Genomic DNA, 17,343 nt, shown 5'->3' with positions numbered 1-17,343 from the left:
CTTTCTGTGTGTTGTCACATTAAATCCTTGTACTATACCTGCGATATTATTATTATCTGTCTTACAAAATAAGAAGCTGAGGGACAGTGAGATTAGTCTACTTTGTCCAAGGCACAAAAGCTTGATTTGTCAGAACTGGGGTTCAAACAGAGACAATCTGGTTTCAAAGTTAAGGTATTACATTATTGACCTGGTCCAGAAGTTTATTACGAGGAATCATTATGCTATTTAAAGATAGCTTTATGGAGTAGGTCCACCCATACACTCACGCACCCACCCCCTCCATCCCTCAGCAGAGATTCAGAGAGTATCCACTGTATGCCAAGCACAGTGTCAGGCGCTGGATTATGAGATGACTCCTGCTCTTATAGACTGAATAATACCATGGTGACTCTGGAAATGGGCCTTTACCAATTGCAAGATCATACTTAAAAGGGCTCTCACTGCACATAGTACCTAAGGAGAACACAGAGACCAAGGAATCTGTTGTGTCTGAGCAAGTCCAGGGAGGGGAGGTCTCAAAAAGGAGGTATCATACTTCAGCTGGTTCACAGAGAAAAAGTTGGCCAGGCATCGAGACAACAGAGTACCTGCTCAGTCCAAGTTCTGGTGGCTTACAAGTTCTCCTGACAATATCCAAATTCAGGAAATTATTTAGAAAGTCAGTCTAATGGAGAAAACGTTCCTTGTTTTAACACCATTAAAAGACCCTGAAGCTAACAAAAGTTCATTTGATACCAACCATCTCAAAACCCATGTATTTGAAAAAAATAAGGTTACTTAACAATACAAGCTACTAAATTTCTACTTTCTGTTGGTCTAATGATTCTTGAGTCACCTTCTGTGAATAATAAATTTCTGTGACTTACAAAGAAAGAGCTATTGAAATTAAATATTAAACAATGTTTAATAAGCATTGTTTAGTAAGCAAAGCTCATTCACTTTAATTTCCAGAGTGTGAAGTGACCAGAAGTAGTACATATACAATTATAGGAACCTTTAATCCAGGCAAAAAGGGAAAACACACACACAGTAAATGGTCAGAGACTGGCAGATTACCAGGAGAATGAGTTTGTATGTATAAATGCATAGGACAAGCATATCTCCAAACTGGATCCTTCCCAAGTCTCAGCTGAGTGTGCGGGAGAAGCACACACACATGGGTGTTTTGGCATTATTACAGAATAAGATTTTCTCTCTCTCTTAAGAGAAAATGTGTAAGATGGCAAGAAAATGTGGGTCACTAAATAGGAAAAAAATCAAGTACAGAGGTGACACAGAGATGGAAAATAGGAAATCTGAACTTCTCTGCCTTTAGATAGACAATTTAATAGTCTACTTAATAGTCTTCAGCTCAGGTCTAAATTACCACTGTCAACGTCTCAGGCCATCTTGATCTCGATTGGTAAATGTGCCACGAAGGCTTCATAGAACTCCTTAGACATCAACCTCCCAAACAGTCTTCATCAAATAAGGAGCTCTGAACTGATGGGCACACTGTAAGTAGTACTTTTGATGACCTGCTGGAAGCCAACGTGGATTAGCCTGAGAGGGAGAAACTCCTGAAGGCCAGTCTTTGGGTGGAGAGTGTGGTTCCCACTCTTTCATGGTCTTAATTTCCAAAGAACCCAGCAAGTTTCTCACAGTAAAGAACCAAAAAAAGATGCCCTCCTGGTGAAGGCAGGTGAAGAAGAATAGTCTTTGTGAAATATACTCCATTATGAATTGAACATATCCAACATCTCACACAAAAAAATTACACAGCATGACAAAAGGAAAGAAAAACACAGTCCAAAAAGACGAAGTTAGCATCAGAGCCATACTAAGATATTGAAACATGAAACATGTTATAACTGTCAGAAAGGAAACTTAAAATAACTGCGACTAACATGTGAAATACTAATGGAAAAAGTAGACAACATGCAGGAACACATGTATAATGTATGCAGAGAAATATCCTAAGGAAGAATTAAAAGGAAAAGCTAAATATCATAACAGAAATGAAGAATAAATTTAATGAGATCGTTAGAAGACTCAACATGACCACAGAAAGAGTCAATGAATTTAAAGATAAGTCAATAGAAACTTCCCATACTGAAATGTAATGAGAAAAATGAATGAAAAGTACAGAACATCCAAGAACTACAGGAAAATTTCAAAACATGTAACACACCAGTAACTGGAATATCAGATGGGAAAGAAAGACAAGAGGGCAGAAGAAATATTTAAAGTAATATTGATGCACAACTTCCCAAAATATAATAAACGCCAAACCATAGGTTCAGAAAACACAGAGAGCACTAAACCAGATAAACTCCCCAAATAATAAGCCTAGGCATAGTGTGTCCAAACAAGAAAACTAAAGATGAAGAGAAAAATCTTAAAGTCAGAGAAAAGAAAGTACCAATGGAGAAATAAGATTAAAAAATACATTAGATTTCTTGGACATCCCTGGTGGTCCAGTGGTTAGGAATCTGCTTGCAGGGGACACGGGTTCTATCCCTGATCCGAGAAGATTCCACATGCCTTGGGTCAATTAAGCCTGTACGCCATGACTACTGAGTCCTCACGCTACAACTGCTGAAGTCCACACGCTCTAGGGCCCCTGCTCCACAACAAGAGAAGCCCACACCCCACAACAAAGAGTAGCCCCTGCTTTTATTTTTTCATTTTTTTAATTGAGGTAAAAGTCACACAATATAAAACATACGGTTTTAACCAAATTGAACTGTATAGTTCAGTGGCAGTAAGTACCTTCACATCGTTGTGTAAATCTCACCATCATCCATCTCAAATTTCGCACCTTCCTAAACTGAAACTGTCCTCATTAAACACTAACTCCCCATTTTCCCTCCCTACTCCCAGGCTCTAGGTATCCACCAGTATACTTTCTGACTCTATGAATTTGACTATTCTAGGTACCTTGTATAAGTGGAATCAAACAGTATTTGTCTGTACCTAATGTACATTGAAATGCATTTGTAAAGTTAACTTAATATATGTTCTGTGAACAGGTTGAGCCTTTCCTTCTCCTGTGCTATACAGTAGGTTCTCGCTAATTAACTATTTTTACATCATAGTGTATAAATGGAGGAGGGCATGGCAACCCACTCCAGTATTCTTGCCTAGAGAATTCATGGACAAAGGAGCCTGGCGGGCTACAGTCCATGGGATCACAAAGAGTCAGACATGACTGAGCACCGCACCGCAGACCAGCAGTGTCTGCGTGTCAACCCGTCTCCCGACTCAGCCCACCCGCTCTCTCCTCGGTGTCCATGCATTTGTTCTCTATGCCTAGTGTCTCTGTTTCTGCTTTGAAAATAGGTTCATCTGTACTATTTACTGTTTATGAGGCTTCAAAAATGAAATCTCTCACATGTCAGAACAGATGTGGCTTCATTTACATATATGCCTCTGTGTGTAAATCTGTTTGTATAAATACACACACATACACACATTCAGATGTTACGGGGGAGAAAAAGGCAACTTTCTTTAGGAAGTGTTTGTCCAATCACTGGAATAGAAGACATTTGTTTTGAAAATGTATGCGGTCAGTACCGCCTTTTAAAAAAATAAAGTAAAACTAATCATTCAGTCGTGTCCGACTCTGCAATCCCACAGACTGTAGTCTGCCTAGATCCTCTGTCCATGGACTTCTCCAGGCAAGATACTGGAATGGGTTGCCCTTTCCTTCTCCAGGGGATATTCCCTACCCAGGGCTCGAACCCAGGTCTCCTGCAATGCAGGCAGATTCTTTACCAACTGAGCAAAAAGTAAACATGGGTTTAAATAAGTGTGCTGTTTTAATAACTAAAGATGCTCAAATTTTCTTCTATTAAAATTATCAAACTGAAAAATATAAATTATAAACGAAGTTTAACTCACATTAAAATGTGTTCACGCTTTACTACATGACAAGAAAGTCAACATAATGCAGCAGAAAGAATAACGAGGTGGAAATTGTGATGTTAGGTTATGTTGTATCATGCTCAGTCACTCCGTGGTATATGACTGTTTTGTAACCCCAGTGAACTGTAGCCCGCCAGGCTCCTCTGTCCATGAGATTTCCCCAGCAACAGTAATGAAGTGGGTTGCTATTTCCTTCTCCAGGGAATATTCCTAACCTAGGGATCAAACCCGTGTCTCCTACATTGGCAGGTAGATTCTTTACCACTGAGCCACCTGGGAAACCCAGTATCATCTTATTTATCCCTAAACAAAAAGCTAACATTTCTTTTCAAGCATAGCATCATAATACTTATATATAAAGCCAGGTATCATTATTTCACATGACTTTCAATGCCTGAGAATTTGAGTATTTTGATTTTACTATTTCTGAGAATATCTGACAAAAGAAAATATCTCTTAACAATGACTTTCAATAACTGACATGCAAAAGCAGAATAAAATTCTGAAATACTTCAGAGGTACTTGGATTCGTAGGTTACTTGGTGGCAACAAGTAGAGTAATTATAAGATTGATTCTATAATTATACCTAAATTTAAAAAGAGATTGATTCTACATATCAAAATGCATAAAAACAACTGTAAGATTCATTATGATTTAGAGTAAAAATAATACAATGATAAGTGAATTATTGCCAGAATGCTAGTAAGTTTAGACATGGCAACTTCATATAAAATGCTTAGCTGAACACTTCATTGAATTCAATTTTCTTCTATATTTCAGTCAATATTTCAGTAGCACAACATATGTGATATATGCCTTCTCTTTTCACAGAATAAGTTTTGTAACTTCAAGGGTATATGTCCGTAATAATCATTCAGTGAGTCACAGGAAAAATTTTTGTTTCCTGCTCCCTCCAATCTAAACATGACTGTACAGTGATTATAATAAAACAAAGGAACCTAAATGTTAGTCAACGTGCAAAGTGGGAAGAGTTTTGCTTTAGAGAAGACCAAATGGAAAAATAATCTCAGCTCTAAACAGTAATAATCATTACAAAAGGCCCAAGGAAACACACAATGCTGCACTTCCAGATAAACTACACTGACACCATTCTAGCCTGGGGTATGGAACTTTTCCATGGAACTTCAAGTACTTTCACAACTGGAGTTTTATGTAGCCCAATTAACTTTGGCTAGACACAGAAATCTCGCTCAGTACTTCCATGCAGTAGCCAAAATAAAGGTTTGCTGTATCAAGAATTACTGTCAGAGTCTCCCATATCCTTCCTTCTCTCTTACTAACCTAAATCTGGAAAATAACCTAACAGCCACGTTCCTTTTACTACAATTTAAATCAATACTAATTTCACTGGCTCAAAAAAACTACAAAATATTTGGCTGAAATAAACTGAACAAGGACAAAAGGAGGATGAAAAAAAAAAAAAAAACAAAACAAAAAACAAAAAAGTAAGGATGTACACACAACTAAAGTACATACATGGTTTTAGAAATAACTATAAAACCATTTGAAACATGGTGATAACGGAAACTTATTCCTTTCTTTCTCAGTGCTTGTCCAATTTTAAATTCATGGCATTAGTCCTAGGTAACAAAGTTCAAACAAGGAATAAATCACAATTTTAAAGAGAACTTGTGTTTAGTATTTTAACTGGACATGAGATTGGTATGAAAGTTCTATATATTCTATAGTTGGGTCATCCAGGTCCAACTATATTTAAACATGGAGGCTACCAATGACCCTAAAGCAGAACTAACTATTTTCTAGGGCACCCTGGAACATTGGTGATTAACACAGGACCTAAAAAGTGTCAACAGCCAAAAACAGAAGTCCTAAGGTCATGAACTATAAAGCTTAACAATAAAAATGTGTTTACCCATTCAAACTAAACTAGTATTTAGAGGTAATGCCTAGAAATAAGCTATTTTCATACCTTATGGGGAGGCATAAGGTTACTTTGCCTAAGGGGAGCACTAGCTTACTTTTAGCATCTCTAATCAGGTATAAAAGGGAGGAAAGCATCACACAAAATTATTTAATATAGAATGAATATTAATGATGCTTAATTCAGTTGTCCTTGAGGATGTATCCAATTCTACTATTGAGTAGCTTATTTATTCTTGGGACATATCTTAAATCTTAGAAGCTCAGTTTTCTCATTTATGAAACAAAGGCAGTACTCATCATAAAGCTTCATGAAATAACACATATCAATCACAGACATTGAGGAGATGTACACCCTCTTGTGCCTACCTCCCCTTCCAGGGTCTTGAAAATTACACTGTATCCACTCTACAATCAAGCCACTCTCATTCATTTATTCAGTATATACCTCTGGGAATTAGAGTGATGCCTTAGCATGGGTTAATAAATCTCAATGCACATGTTGGCAAAATGAAGGGACTAATGAGGACATGAGATTCAGACTAGGGAAACAAGAATATTTAAAAATCAGCTACCTGTACACCTTTAACTTATATAGCCTGTTGTTGCTTAGTCACTAACTCGTGTCCAAATATTTGGGACCCCTCAGACTGTAACCTGCAGGCTCCCCTGTCCATGAGGTTTCCCAGGCAAGAATACTGGAGTGGGTTGCCATTTCATCCTCCAGGAGATTCTCCTGACCCAGGGATCAAACCCATGTCTCTGTGTCTCCTGCACTGCCAGAGGACTCTTTACAGCTGAGCCAATGGGGAAGCCCAACTTACATAGTACTACACAGCAATTACATCTAAACAAAACTGGGGGGAAATGACACAAGGCCAGCCCTTACATAACTTAACAAGAGAAATACAGAGGAGGGTGCAAGGACAGTGGGTAAGATTGTGAAATGCCTTATACTAAATGCATAAAAAGATAAGTAAAGACTTAGTCTCTGCCCCACATGCAGGGTTAAAAGACACAGATTTATATCTGCCATTCAATTGAAAAAGTACCACTACAGAGACACTGAAAATCATGAAGTATAGAGAAAGGAAAAAAAATAATTGCTTAAAAGATGCAGGCAAGACTTCACAGAGGGAAATAAAATTTGAACAGGCAGAGAGAGGAAAAGGACATTTTTGTCAGAGGAAAAAAAAAAGGATTTGATCTACGGAATTTGTCAAAGCATTCTGGGAAATCCTCTCTTCCTGAACTTTTCTAAATACTATCTATACTAAAAATTCTTAAAGAAAAATTTGTATAAAAATGTTCTGAAAGACATACAACTGGCTATAATAAAAGCACCAACATTTTTGTTTTTGTCGAAGTTGTTTCAGAAAAATATAATTCTTTATATGAAATCTTAATATACAAGTCTAATTTTGTTGCAAGTCAGTTGTACATATTGTATCTTTGGTCAGTTCTGATGGAACAGTAAAAACACCAACCATTCCATTTTTTTTCCTCTCTCTTCAGAGTAATAGCCAATTCCATTTTTATAATATTTTATATTTAAAGCATTCAGAAGTCAAAATGTGTGGCATTTTCTACCTTGCCAATTTCATGTTAAGTCAGTGGCATTTTACCAGGCTAAGAAACCCAAAATTAGACAAAAGCAATCCACTGGGATCAGAAATTTGCCAAATCTCATAATTCAAAAAGAAACTATTAAGGATGGTTTTGGACTTTTTGGCACTGTGAGTTTAAGCCATTCCATAATAGGGTTTATATTTCATCTAATCAGCAAGTCGGAAACTATAAAAGTTCTATTGGTGGGGGGGATTAGAATTTGAATTGTAATACATGTCTTTTCTTCACTTCCTTCCATATGCTTCAGTAAATTAAAACTGCTAAATTTTGTTTTTAAAAACATCTTCTTAAAAATAAAGCAGCTTGTAAATTCACAGTTTTAGTACAGGAAACTTAAAATATTCAGGCTTGAAAACAAGAAGGAAAAATAAAGAATACGTAGTTTCTATATACAAAGTTATGTCACAGTCTAGGTATATTCAGAATTAGGTACAGATAAGTTTTCAATGTTTTTCCTTTCCAAGTGATTTTATTGGAGGAAAGATAAATCAGGCATTTGAAAATTTTATTTTTGAAGGTGATATTTTTTGAAGGTGGCCATTTATCAATCTAATTTAAAATGTTTCTATTTTAATTCCACAAGAACATCTATAGGCAGTAGTTGCAGCAAGAGGTGTATATGAATTCTCTTCTTATTTGGAGCTGTGTGAATTACCATCCTATCAGAATAGGAAATGGAAATGGTTTTCATAAGGTAAAACACATTTTTTTCTAACTTATTAGACTAGACATAGTATGATCTTGTAAATGGCCCAAAGAGCAACTCATACCCTCCAATTCTGAGTCATGTTCTTTCCCTTTCTCTGTTCCTTATTTTTTGGGGTCCCATATTAATTTCTTTCATAATTCTTTCACATATTTTATTTTTTTGTTTGTATATGAAAACATTTCCACATCTTTATTCTCCTACCCTTCAAATGAAAATTGTTTTGCCATCACTTTTTAATTTCTAAAAGCTCTCATTTTTTTCATATTTATTTTTTTTATGTCATCCTGCACTCCACAAAATGCTATATTACCATCTCGAACGATTTTTTTCCTTCTGTTCCCTCATTTCCTTTTGCTAATCCATTTGTTTCAGCTCCAATCTTTTACATTTCAGGGTTTCCTAACATGACAGACGATCTCTGATTGCCCGTTGTTATTTTACAAGTTGAGTTAATAAAAGCTGAATGAATTCTTCAGGCATAAACGTGCTTTCTGGACTGGAAAGAGTCACTTTTGTATGTCTGGTTAAGGAGCTAGTCACTTTTCAGAGATCTCCAAATGTAGGTATATGGAAATCTTTTCCCCAGAGTGATTCAGTTTCTCCAGATAAAAATGCTACCATTTCTTGGGAGGTGAGGTTTGTGTATATGTGTTGCTGGTTGGGGGGTATCAACTCTTGTGTAGTTGTGTTCTGCATGTAATAGGGACAGGTACTGACAGTCTGAGTACTCCACTAGAAAACATTTGATCAGTCCTCTTTTCATTCTGCTCTGCATTCCACCCTCGACTGGGCAAGCTGTTTGAGTGAGAGAGCTGTCTCATTCCACTGCCTCACCACCAAGAACACACCTTCCCTTGACTTGCAGTGAGTGCTTGGCTACTAGGGTTGTGCACACGGGGAGAGACAACTGATTACCCTATTTTATTCTCCTTAATGCACTCTCTTCTATGTCAGCTACCACCAACTCTTGAGTCTCTAGATTTCTTATTTTTATCCCATTCCAAACCTCCTTTAGACAGTGGTTTATTCTGTTTTGATGGATCAGTTGTAACACCTCTTTCTGCTACCTGAGTTTCAAAAATCAACTTAAATTTCACCTCCCCTCCCATTCTGATTGTTCCTATGAGGTTACTCCTTCTCAATATTTTATTCAGTAAAAGTTTATTCTGATTTACTCACACAATCAACATTTCTGTGCTCACCGTTCTTTTAAAAATCCACTCTGTAAATCTCCTTCTAGATTTAAATATGTCTTCTCAAAAGACATGTTTAGTATCATCTTCAGCTAGAGTTTTCAATGAACTGACTTTAATTTCCTGGCCTAGGAATTCCTTGCTCATTCAAGTAAAATAAATTCAAAACCCAAACCCCAGTGAGCAGAGGACAGTGGTGACAAATTCTCTGCAAAGATTTCAGATTCCATGCTGAGACAGGCAAACTTTCATGCTGCCCTCTTTTACCAGTATGTGAACTTTTTCTACACTGTTCTTTCACAGAGGATATGAACTTTCCTACTTTATTGAGACACCTAATTCCTGGCCTTCTGTCTGTCCAAGACTTAATCTCTTATTCCATCAAGAAGGAAAGACAGACAATAAGCTCCTTCTCATGGGTTGTTAAGACTAGTAAACTATCCCAAATCAACTTTAAGATCAGTCTACTGTTTACCGTTCTGGTGTTTAGTTACTGCTTTATTTCTACCCTGGGGAAATTCTCTTCCTACTCTTTGAGCTGAGCCATGCATTAAGAGCATATCTGTTGTATTTTATTAAGCACACCTAGATATGTTGTAGTGAGACGTTTTCTGGTTACTTAGTCTGCCTATATAATCTCTAAATAGCATTTCAGTGGTATCTTAGAATGGAAAGGTAATATTTCTAATTGTTTAGCTTATCACCTTCTATGGGAAATAACATTATTTTCAAACAATTATAAGATACCTTTCTATGAATTTACTTAGGAATTACTTTACTGACCATTCTATGTTTTGCTAATATTCACTTATTTTTAGTAACACTGGAGAGAAATTAAGGGATATGACTAAAATAACATAGACAATATATTTAGATTCAGACTGAAGGCTAGTTGTACCATTTATTAGTTGGTGAACTCAGAAAAGCTATTGAAATATTTTGAACAATCTCTGACTGTAGAAAACAAAAAAATATTATTATTACTTTGAAGCACATAAAATTACAATTTTTTTAAGTCACAGTGGTTGACTATAAACAAGTCCTTATGCTTCCAATATCGCTTTCATAGAAATATGGCCACGAGACTCATCACACAGTGGGTAGCCAAATTATGGGTAGTGCACTTCTCTTACAGAATGACTTCTAGTTAATAGGAATTCTAGGTGACACTGATGGACACACATGCAATGTTTTATATAATACCTGCTTTGTGGAAAGAATCCGGTATTATAGCCAATCTGGGGTTAACATTGGCTTACAGAACATAATCTTTATACAAATATTGTTATTTTGACAAGTTCATTATATAATCACAAATTTTGGGTTCTCCATTTATACATTTCAACTAAGTACATCAAGGATACACATCATACTTTATCTATGGCAAATCCCATAGCCAAAGGAACTCATTTTTCTATATTTTTTGTACATTGTTCTAATTTAGTATGACCATCATTACATCCTAACAGCCTGGATTAACTGGCTAGGAATTGGTACCTCAGACCCTATCTACCTCAATCTGCACAGGAGAACCAAGTTCTAAAGGGTGAGAGAGACAGTTACTCACTGTCAGAGCAAGCAGTTTCCCATAGGTAAGATGAGCAGGGATGTGGTCAGTCTTGGATCTCAGTGATTCCATATACCAATGCTCTGCTTCAGGGAGCATGCTTAATCGCATGTATGCTTCACCTGACAAGAGAATCAAATGAAAAATCAATCTGACAATACAGTTTTCCAAGAACATTTGCAACAGCATCATATCACATGTTTATATTCCATATATTTTCAGATTCTGTAAGAAGTACTCTCATCTGTTATCTCATTTGATTCCCCTAAAGTCATCATTCTGTCGATTTCACAGATGAGAAAACTTATGTTTGGCAAAATTAAGTGAAATGCCTAAGTCAAAAATGTAGTATGCAGTAAAGCTTTGATTTTTTTTAAATCTAGAAATGTCTAACTCTCAATCATATGTGCTTTGTCACCATTTCATTTTTTAAGGTTGGGTCTTTCTTATTTACAATCATTTGTTCTTTTTTATTCATATTCATTCTTTCCTTTACAAACTCAAGTATTTATAGAATAGCTACTAAGTGGAGAGTATTATGCAGGACCTATACAACAAAAGTTCAAGGTCCTACCCACTAAAGTTGAAAACTCTGTTGAGAAAGTAATATTAAATGAAGAAGTTAAAGGGAATTCTTTGGTGATCAAGTGGTTAGGGCTCCATTCTTCCACTGCCATGGACACAGGTTCAATCCCTGCACAAGCAATGGGACATGGGTTTGGTCCCTGGTCTGGGAACTGAGAGCCCATATGCGATGTGGCTGGGGGGCAGGGGGCAAAGGAACTAAAAATATTTGGGAAGAAGCATTGGTGCTAGATCTTAGTTTTTTCAGAAATTATTTGCACTTTATATGTTAATAAGTAAAGTAAAATTTACCAGTTTCATTTGGAAAATCCAGTGAATATGTGACAATTATTTAGCATGCCCACTACCAAGTACAAAGCTAGTCTAAGGCCTTTCAGCCATCAGCTATTATTTTCAATTTATATAAATTTTGCCCACCAAATAGCTTTTCATTAACAGCCAAACAAGAGAAAAAAATCAGAAATAAGCCCAAAGTGTATCATCTGCCTTCTTATCACCACCCGCCTCTCCTTTCTACACTTACAGTTTAAAGAATATTCCACTTGCTAGGAAGATTAGATTGCAAGATGATTTGTGTATTTAAATTAAATATTATAGTTATATTAAACACTTCAAATGTAGAAACTACTCAATTTCTGAGACCAACCAACAAACTGGTGACCAGCATTATTTTTCAAGCAGATTTTTGTAACAGTTTAACTAATCAGAATTGTGATGGCTCTTTCCATTTAGAGGAATAATCAGAGGCTTTTCCTAAATGTATCACTCACACTGGTTGTACATCTTTGCTTCAAAGAAAGAGCTAGCTTCCTTTTATTTTAATCAAATTCTCTTTACATTACCACAGTGTTGTCAATACAAATATGTTTGATGAATTGAATTGATCTGCATCTCCAGGCTTTTTGAATGCCCTTTGCCTGTCCAGTTAGTAAAAATATTGGTGACAAATTACATGCAACATAAACAAAAATGTATGCACCACTCACACATCTATGTGTTTCTAGTTCTGAAAATAGTCCTTAAACTATATTATCATAAAAATGATAGCTTGATTTTTTTTTTCCTGAAGCTTAAAACATGTTTCCATTTAAGAAGAATTTGGTTAGACATAATCAAGTGCTCAGGTTGAGATGTAAGAAGTACTGAAGCAAAGACCAAAGACTATAATAAAATACACAAAATACGCATAGTTGTCAAGAGTGGTAGGATTAGGTACAGATTTTTTTTCATGTTTCTGTAATAATTATATTGTCTTATTATCATATCTCATAATAAGTAAAACACTGCCAGGCAATTTTCTTTTTGCAATGTTGAACTAATAAACATTTCAAAATAAAGCAAACAGTAATTTTTCTTGGGAAGAGTGAACCACTTCTTTATACTAAATATTAGATATGATTTATATAAAAATGTAAAATCAAGTATTAAAAAATTTAAAGCAATTAATGATAACCAAAATTCAACTACCTCTGAAATGGATTTTAAAGCCAGTAGAAACTTCAGTCAGAGATGAAAGATGGGTCTGCTTTATGAGGTTCTGTTTGGAATTAATCTGAAATTCTACTTATAGTCTTCAACTGCTCAGAGATCACCTTTTAGAAGTTGACAATCACTGCATTTAATATGGCTTCTACGTTTAATTTATTTAAAATAACAATGAATTTGTAGAACAGTAAGTTATAGGCACAGAGAAAGTACAGAGGAATTCTAAGTCCATGGTGCTTTTGAGATTCAAAATTTCATATTTAAGTGGTTGGTGTTTGAAAATCATTTCAAAAAGCATACTCCTTCTTTTTTTCCAAGTCAGAAATCTATCATTATTAAAACCCATTTTGAAACGAAATATTATTAATTTGCTAACTATTTAACTTGACCTAATTTGTTCAGTAAGAACTCATAAGCAACTTGTTAAGTTATAAAGCTTGTGAGGTGGGAAAATATCAAAGGACCATAAATAAAAAATATAATGTAATAATGCATCTTGGCAAGTATATGAAAAATGTAAATAACCAGCCTGCTTAGGTTCTATCGATTACAACTTAGAAAAACTTCAAGTAATCATTTGTTGTATCTCAATAATAATGATGACAATAGCATTTATTGAATGTTTGTTGTGAATTAGGGTAGCAAACTACAAGGAACAAACATCTGACTCACATGTACCCACTCCTCCCATTCTATACCTTTGGGTGCACAGAAGGTTTTCTCACTTAGCCCCACACAGGTCCTTAACACCTCACCCTCATTCAGCCAGTGCCAACTAAGTTTTAGATTACGTTTGTGAGATGAAACATATTTTCAGTCTCTATATTAGTTGCTCTGTACCTCATTTTTTTAAATTAAGGAATGTCCTTAACTAACCTGGATTACAGATGAGAAAACTGAAAAGCAGAGTAGCTAAATTAAACACACAAAACCATAGACGTAGAAAGTTGCAGTTCAAACACAGGATGGCCTGATCTCAGTGCATTGCTAATCTGTCCGTAGTGAACAATCACAAACTTTCCAAGTCTCCAGCTCAGGTGAAAATTATACTTTGTCTCACTCATGGGAAACTGTTTTCTAGCTTGTGATACACAGGCCATCAAGTTCATTTCACTTTGCCTTGAGCTTATCTATTGAATTAAAGAAGTAAGAAAGAGCAACAATAATCCATGGTTGACCTTTAAAAACATTTCTGCCTCAAACTGGATTCAATTCTTAACAGGGAAATATATAGCATGTAAGATGTACTTTAGTTCTTAAGGTTAACCTTAACACAAAAACAGCCTATACGATGGTAATAAAATCAAGACGCAAAACCAAAAATGCAAGAAAATAATCACGGATGAATTTAAATGTGTTTAAAAGGCAATTCAATAAAAGTTCAAGCAACAAACAACATAAGCCCAAGTACTTGCTGTATTCCTGGCATGGCCAAAGTAGGAGCTTCGTATTTCTCATCCCTAATTCATGAGAGGGGCTGTTTATGAATGAGGAGGAAGGCTCAGTAATAACAAGTGACCTGCCCTATGCAAATCAAAACCACAATGAGGTACCATTACACGCCAGTCAGATGGCTGCTATCCAAAAGTCTACAAGCAATAAATGCTGGAGAGGGTGTGGAGAAAAGGGAACCCTCTTACACTGTTGGTGGGAATGCAAACTAGTACAGCCGCTATGGAGAACAGTGTGGAGATTCCTTAAAAAACTGGAAATAGAACTGCCATATGACCCAACAATCCCGTTGCTAGGCATACACACTGAGGAAACCAGAATTGAAAGAGACACATGTACCCCAATGTTCATCGCAGCACTGTTTATAATAGCCAGGACATGGAAGCAACCTAGATGGCCATCAGCAGACGAACGTATAAAAAAACTGTGGTACATATACACCATGGAATATTACTCAGCCATTAAAAAGAATACATTTGAATCAGTTCCAAGAGGTGGATGAAACTGGAGCCTATTATACAGAGTGAAGTAAGCCAGAAAGAAAAACACTGATACAGTATACTAACGCATATATATGGAATTTAGAAAGATGGTAATGATAACCCTGTATGCGAGACAGCAAGAGACACAGATGTATAGAACAGTCTTTTGGACTCCGTGGGAGAGGGAGAGGGTGGGAAGATATGGGAGAATGGCACTGAAACATGTAAATTATCATATGTGAAACAAATCGCCAGTCCAGGTTTGATGCATGATACAGGGTGCTTGGGGCTGGTGCACTGGGATGACCCAGAGGGATGGGATGGGGAAGGAGTTGGGAGGGAGGTTCAGGATGGGGACACATGTACACCCGTGGCGGATTCAAGTCAATGTATGGCAAAACCAATACAATGTTGTAAAGTAAAATCAATAAATAATTTAAATTAAAAAAAAAGATTTGGGGGCTTTCCTGACATGCCAGTGGTTAAGATTCTGTGCTGTCAATGCAGGGGGTGTGGGTTTGATCCCTGCTCGGGGAACTAAGATCCTACATGCCATGTGGTGTGGCCCAAAGATCAAAGAAAAAAAAAGTTTGAATGTCTTGAAAGCCCATGCTTTTTGCCACTGCATCAAGCAGTTACCAACCATATAAAGTTTATTACTTATTGAATATCCTCTGAAGTATTAAATGTATTACCTTTATGCTTTTATATTATTCTGACACTCTGAATTAGTATTAGTCTCATTTTACAAATGAGGTGACTGTGGGTTACTGAGCTTAATCAACTTGTTCAGTGTTCAAAAACAAGCAAACGACACTGAAGATTCAGAGTGGATTCTCTCTCTTTCTACCATACCATTAAGTCCAAAAATGTAAAAAAAATTAGAGAAGAAATAAAATAACTGCAAAAAGTACCATTACTGAATTCAGTATTAGGAGAGAGAATGGTGTATATGCAATCCTTCAAGCTTGAATAAAATATTAGAAGGTGGGTTAAGTCATCTTCTGTGGTACTGTAATTCTTCTTAATTTATAATAATAGAAAAAAAAATGTTTATAGTACCCAGGAGGAAAGAAGCAATGATGAGTATTTTTCTTTCTCATTGTACAAAAAAAAAATGACATAATAGAGGCACTTTTCATAAGAATTCAAAGATGTGCTGTGTGATGATATAGTGATCAGGTTCATCACCCAGATTTATTTTTGCTTCACTCACAGACAAAGGGGATTTGGATGTCTCCAGGCTGGCTTCAGGCAGATATAAACCAGTTTCAGATGTAGAACAAATAATGTCACTCTTCCTCCCTAAAAAGCCCTGAATCTAAATAACCCAGGCAAAGGCTAACTCCTTAAAGGAAAGAATGCTAGATTATTGATGATGTAAGAGTCCAGATCTCAGCGATTCTCATGTTTCAAGTTACCAGACAGCTCTGGCTTACAGATAAAGAATAGAGCATACAGGGGTACACATTACTGCTATCTGCTAGTGCTGCCTTTTGTTTTTTCTGCTTTTGCACAAAATAATACATTTCTATTTCTATATTTCAGTTTAGATTCCTCTTTTTTTCCCCCCTTTTAGATTTATTTAGATAGAAGTGGCATAAAGCACTGTAAAAGTTTGAGGTATACAACATCATGACTTAACATATACTGTGAAATGATTACCACAACAAGGTTACTTGATATATTTCATATAGTATAGATATAACATAATGCTTGTTTCCCTTGTTATGAGAATTTTGAGGATCTATGCTTTAAGCAAGTATATCATATAGCAGTATTAACTGCTATATGATATTGTACATCAAAGTGAACATTAGGCTAGTGCAAAAGTCATTGAGTTTTACATTGTTGAACTTTGCTGTTTGATATTGGAATACATTCTTAAACAAATGTGGCTTATACATCATTTTAATGTGCATTTCTCACTTCATTTTTTTTTTGCTAATGACTTATTACTTGCTGTTAATTTTATATTTATTTTAGACTATATAAATGATGTTAGACAAAAAGCAAACTCAAGTGATTTTCTTATTCAAGTTCAAAATAGGTCATAAAGCAGCGGAGACAACTCTCAACATCAACAACGCATTTGGCCCAGGAACCGCTAACAAACGTACAATTCAGTGGTGGTTCAAGAAGTTTTGCAAAGGAGACTAGCGCCTTGGAAATGAAGAGCATAGTCGCTGGCCATCGGAAGATGACAAAGACCAACTGGGAGCAATGATCAAAGCTGATCCTCTTGTAACTACAAGAGAAGTTGCCAAAGAACTCAATATGGATCATTCTATGGTCATCCGGAAATTGAAACAAATTGGAAAGGTTGAAAAAGTTCGATAAATGGGTGCCTCATGAGCTGACTGTAAATCAAAAAAATCATCATTTTGAAGTGTCGTCTTCTCTTAATCTACACAAAAACAAACCATTTC

At 36.0% G+C, this 17,343-nt stretch overlaps 1 protein-coding gene across 3 annotated transcripts in view; it reads right to left on the bottom strand.

Annotated features, from left to right (window-relative positions):
• The window catches only part of TMTC2 (transmembrane O-mannosyltransferase targeting cadherins 2), a 393,432-nt gene that overhangs the window by 104,570 nt on the left and 271,519 nt on the right, over positions 1-17,343 (bottom strand). For all 3 annotated transcript variants that reach the window (XM_061125343.1, XM_061125360.1, XM_061125351.1), the window contains exon 8: positions 10,911-11,032. In XM_061125343.1, coding sequence (XP_060981326.1) covers positions 10,911-11,032 — 122 coding nt within the window. The remainder of the gene's footprint in view (positions 1-10,910; positions 11,033-17,343) is intronic.

Source organism: Dama dama, chromosome 3, assembly GCF_033118175.1.
Source record: "Dama dama isolate Ldn47 chromosome 3, ASM3311817v1, whole genome shotgun sequence".
Taxonomy (NCBI): domain Eukaryota; kingdom Metazoa; phylum Chordata; class Mammalia; order Artiodactyla; family Cervidae; genus Dama; species Dama dama.
Note: the sequence above shows the minus strand (reverse complement) of the source record. Positions and strands in the feature narration are given on the sequence as shown.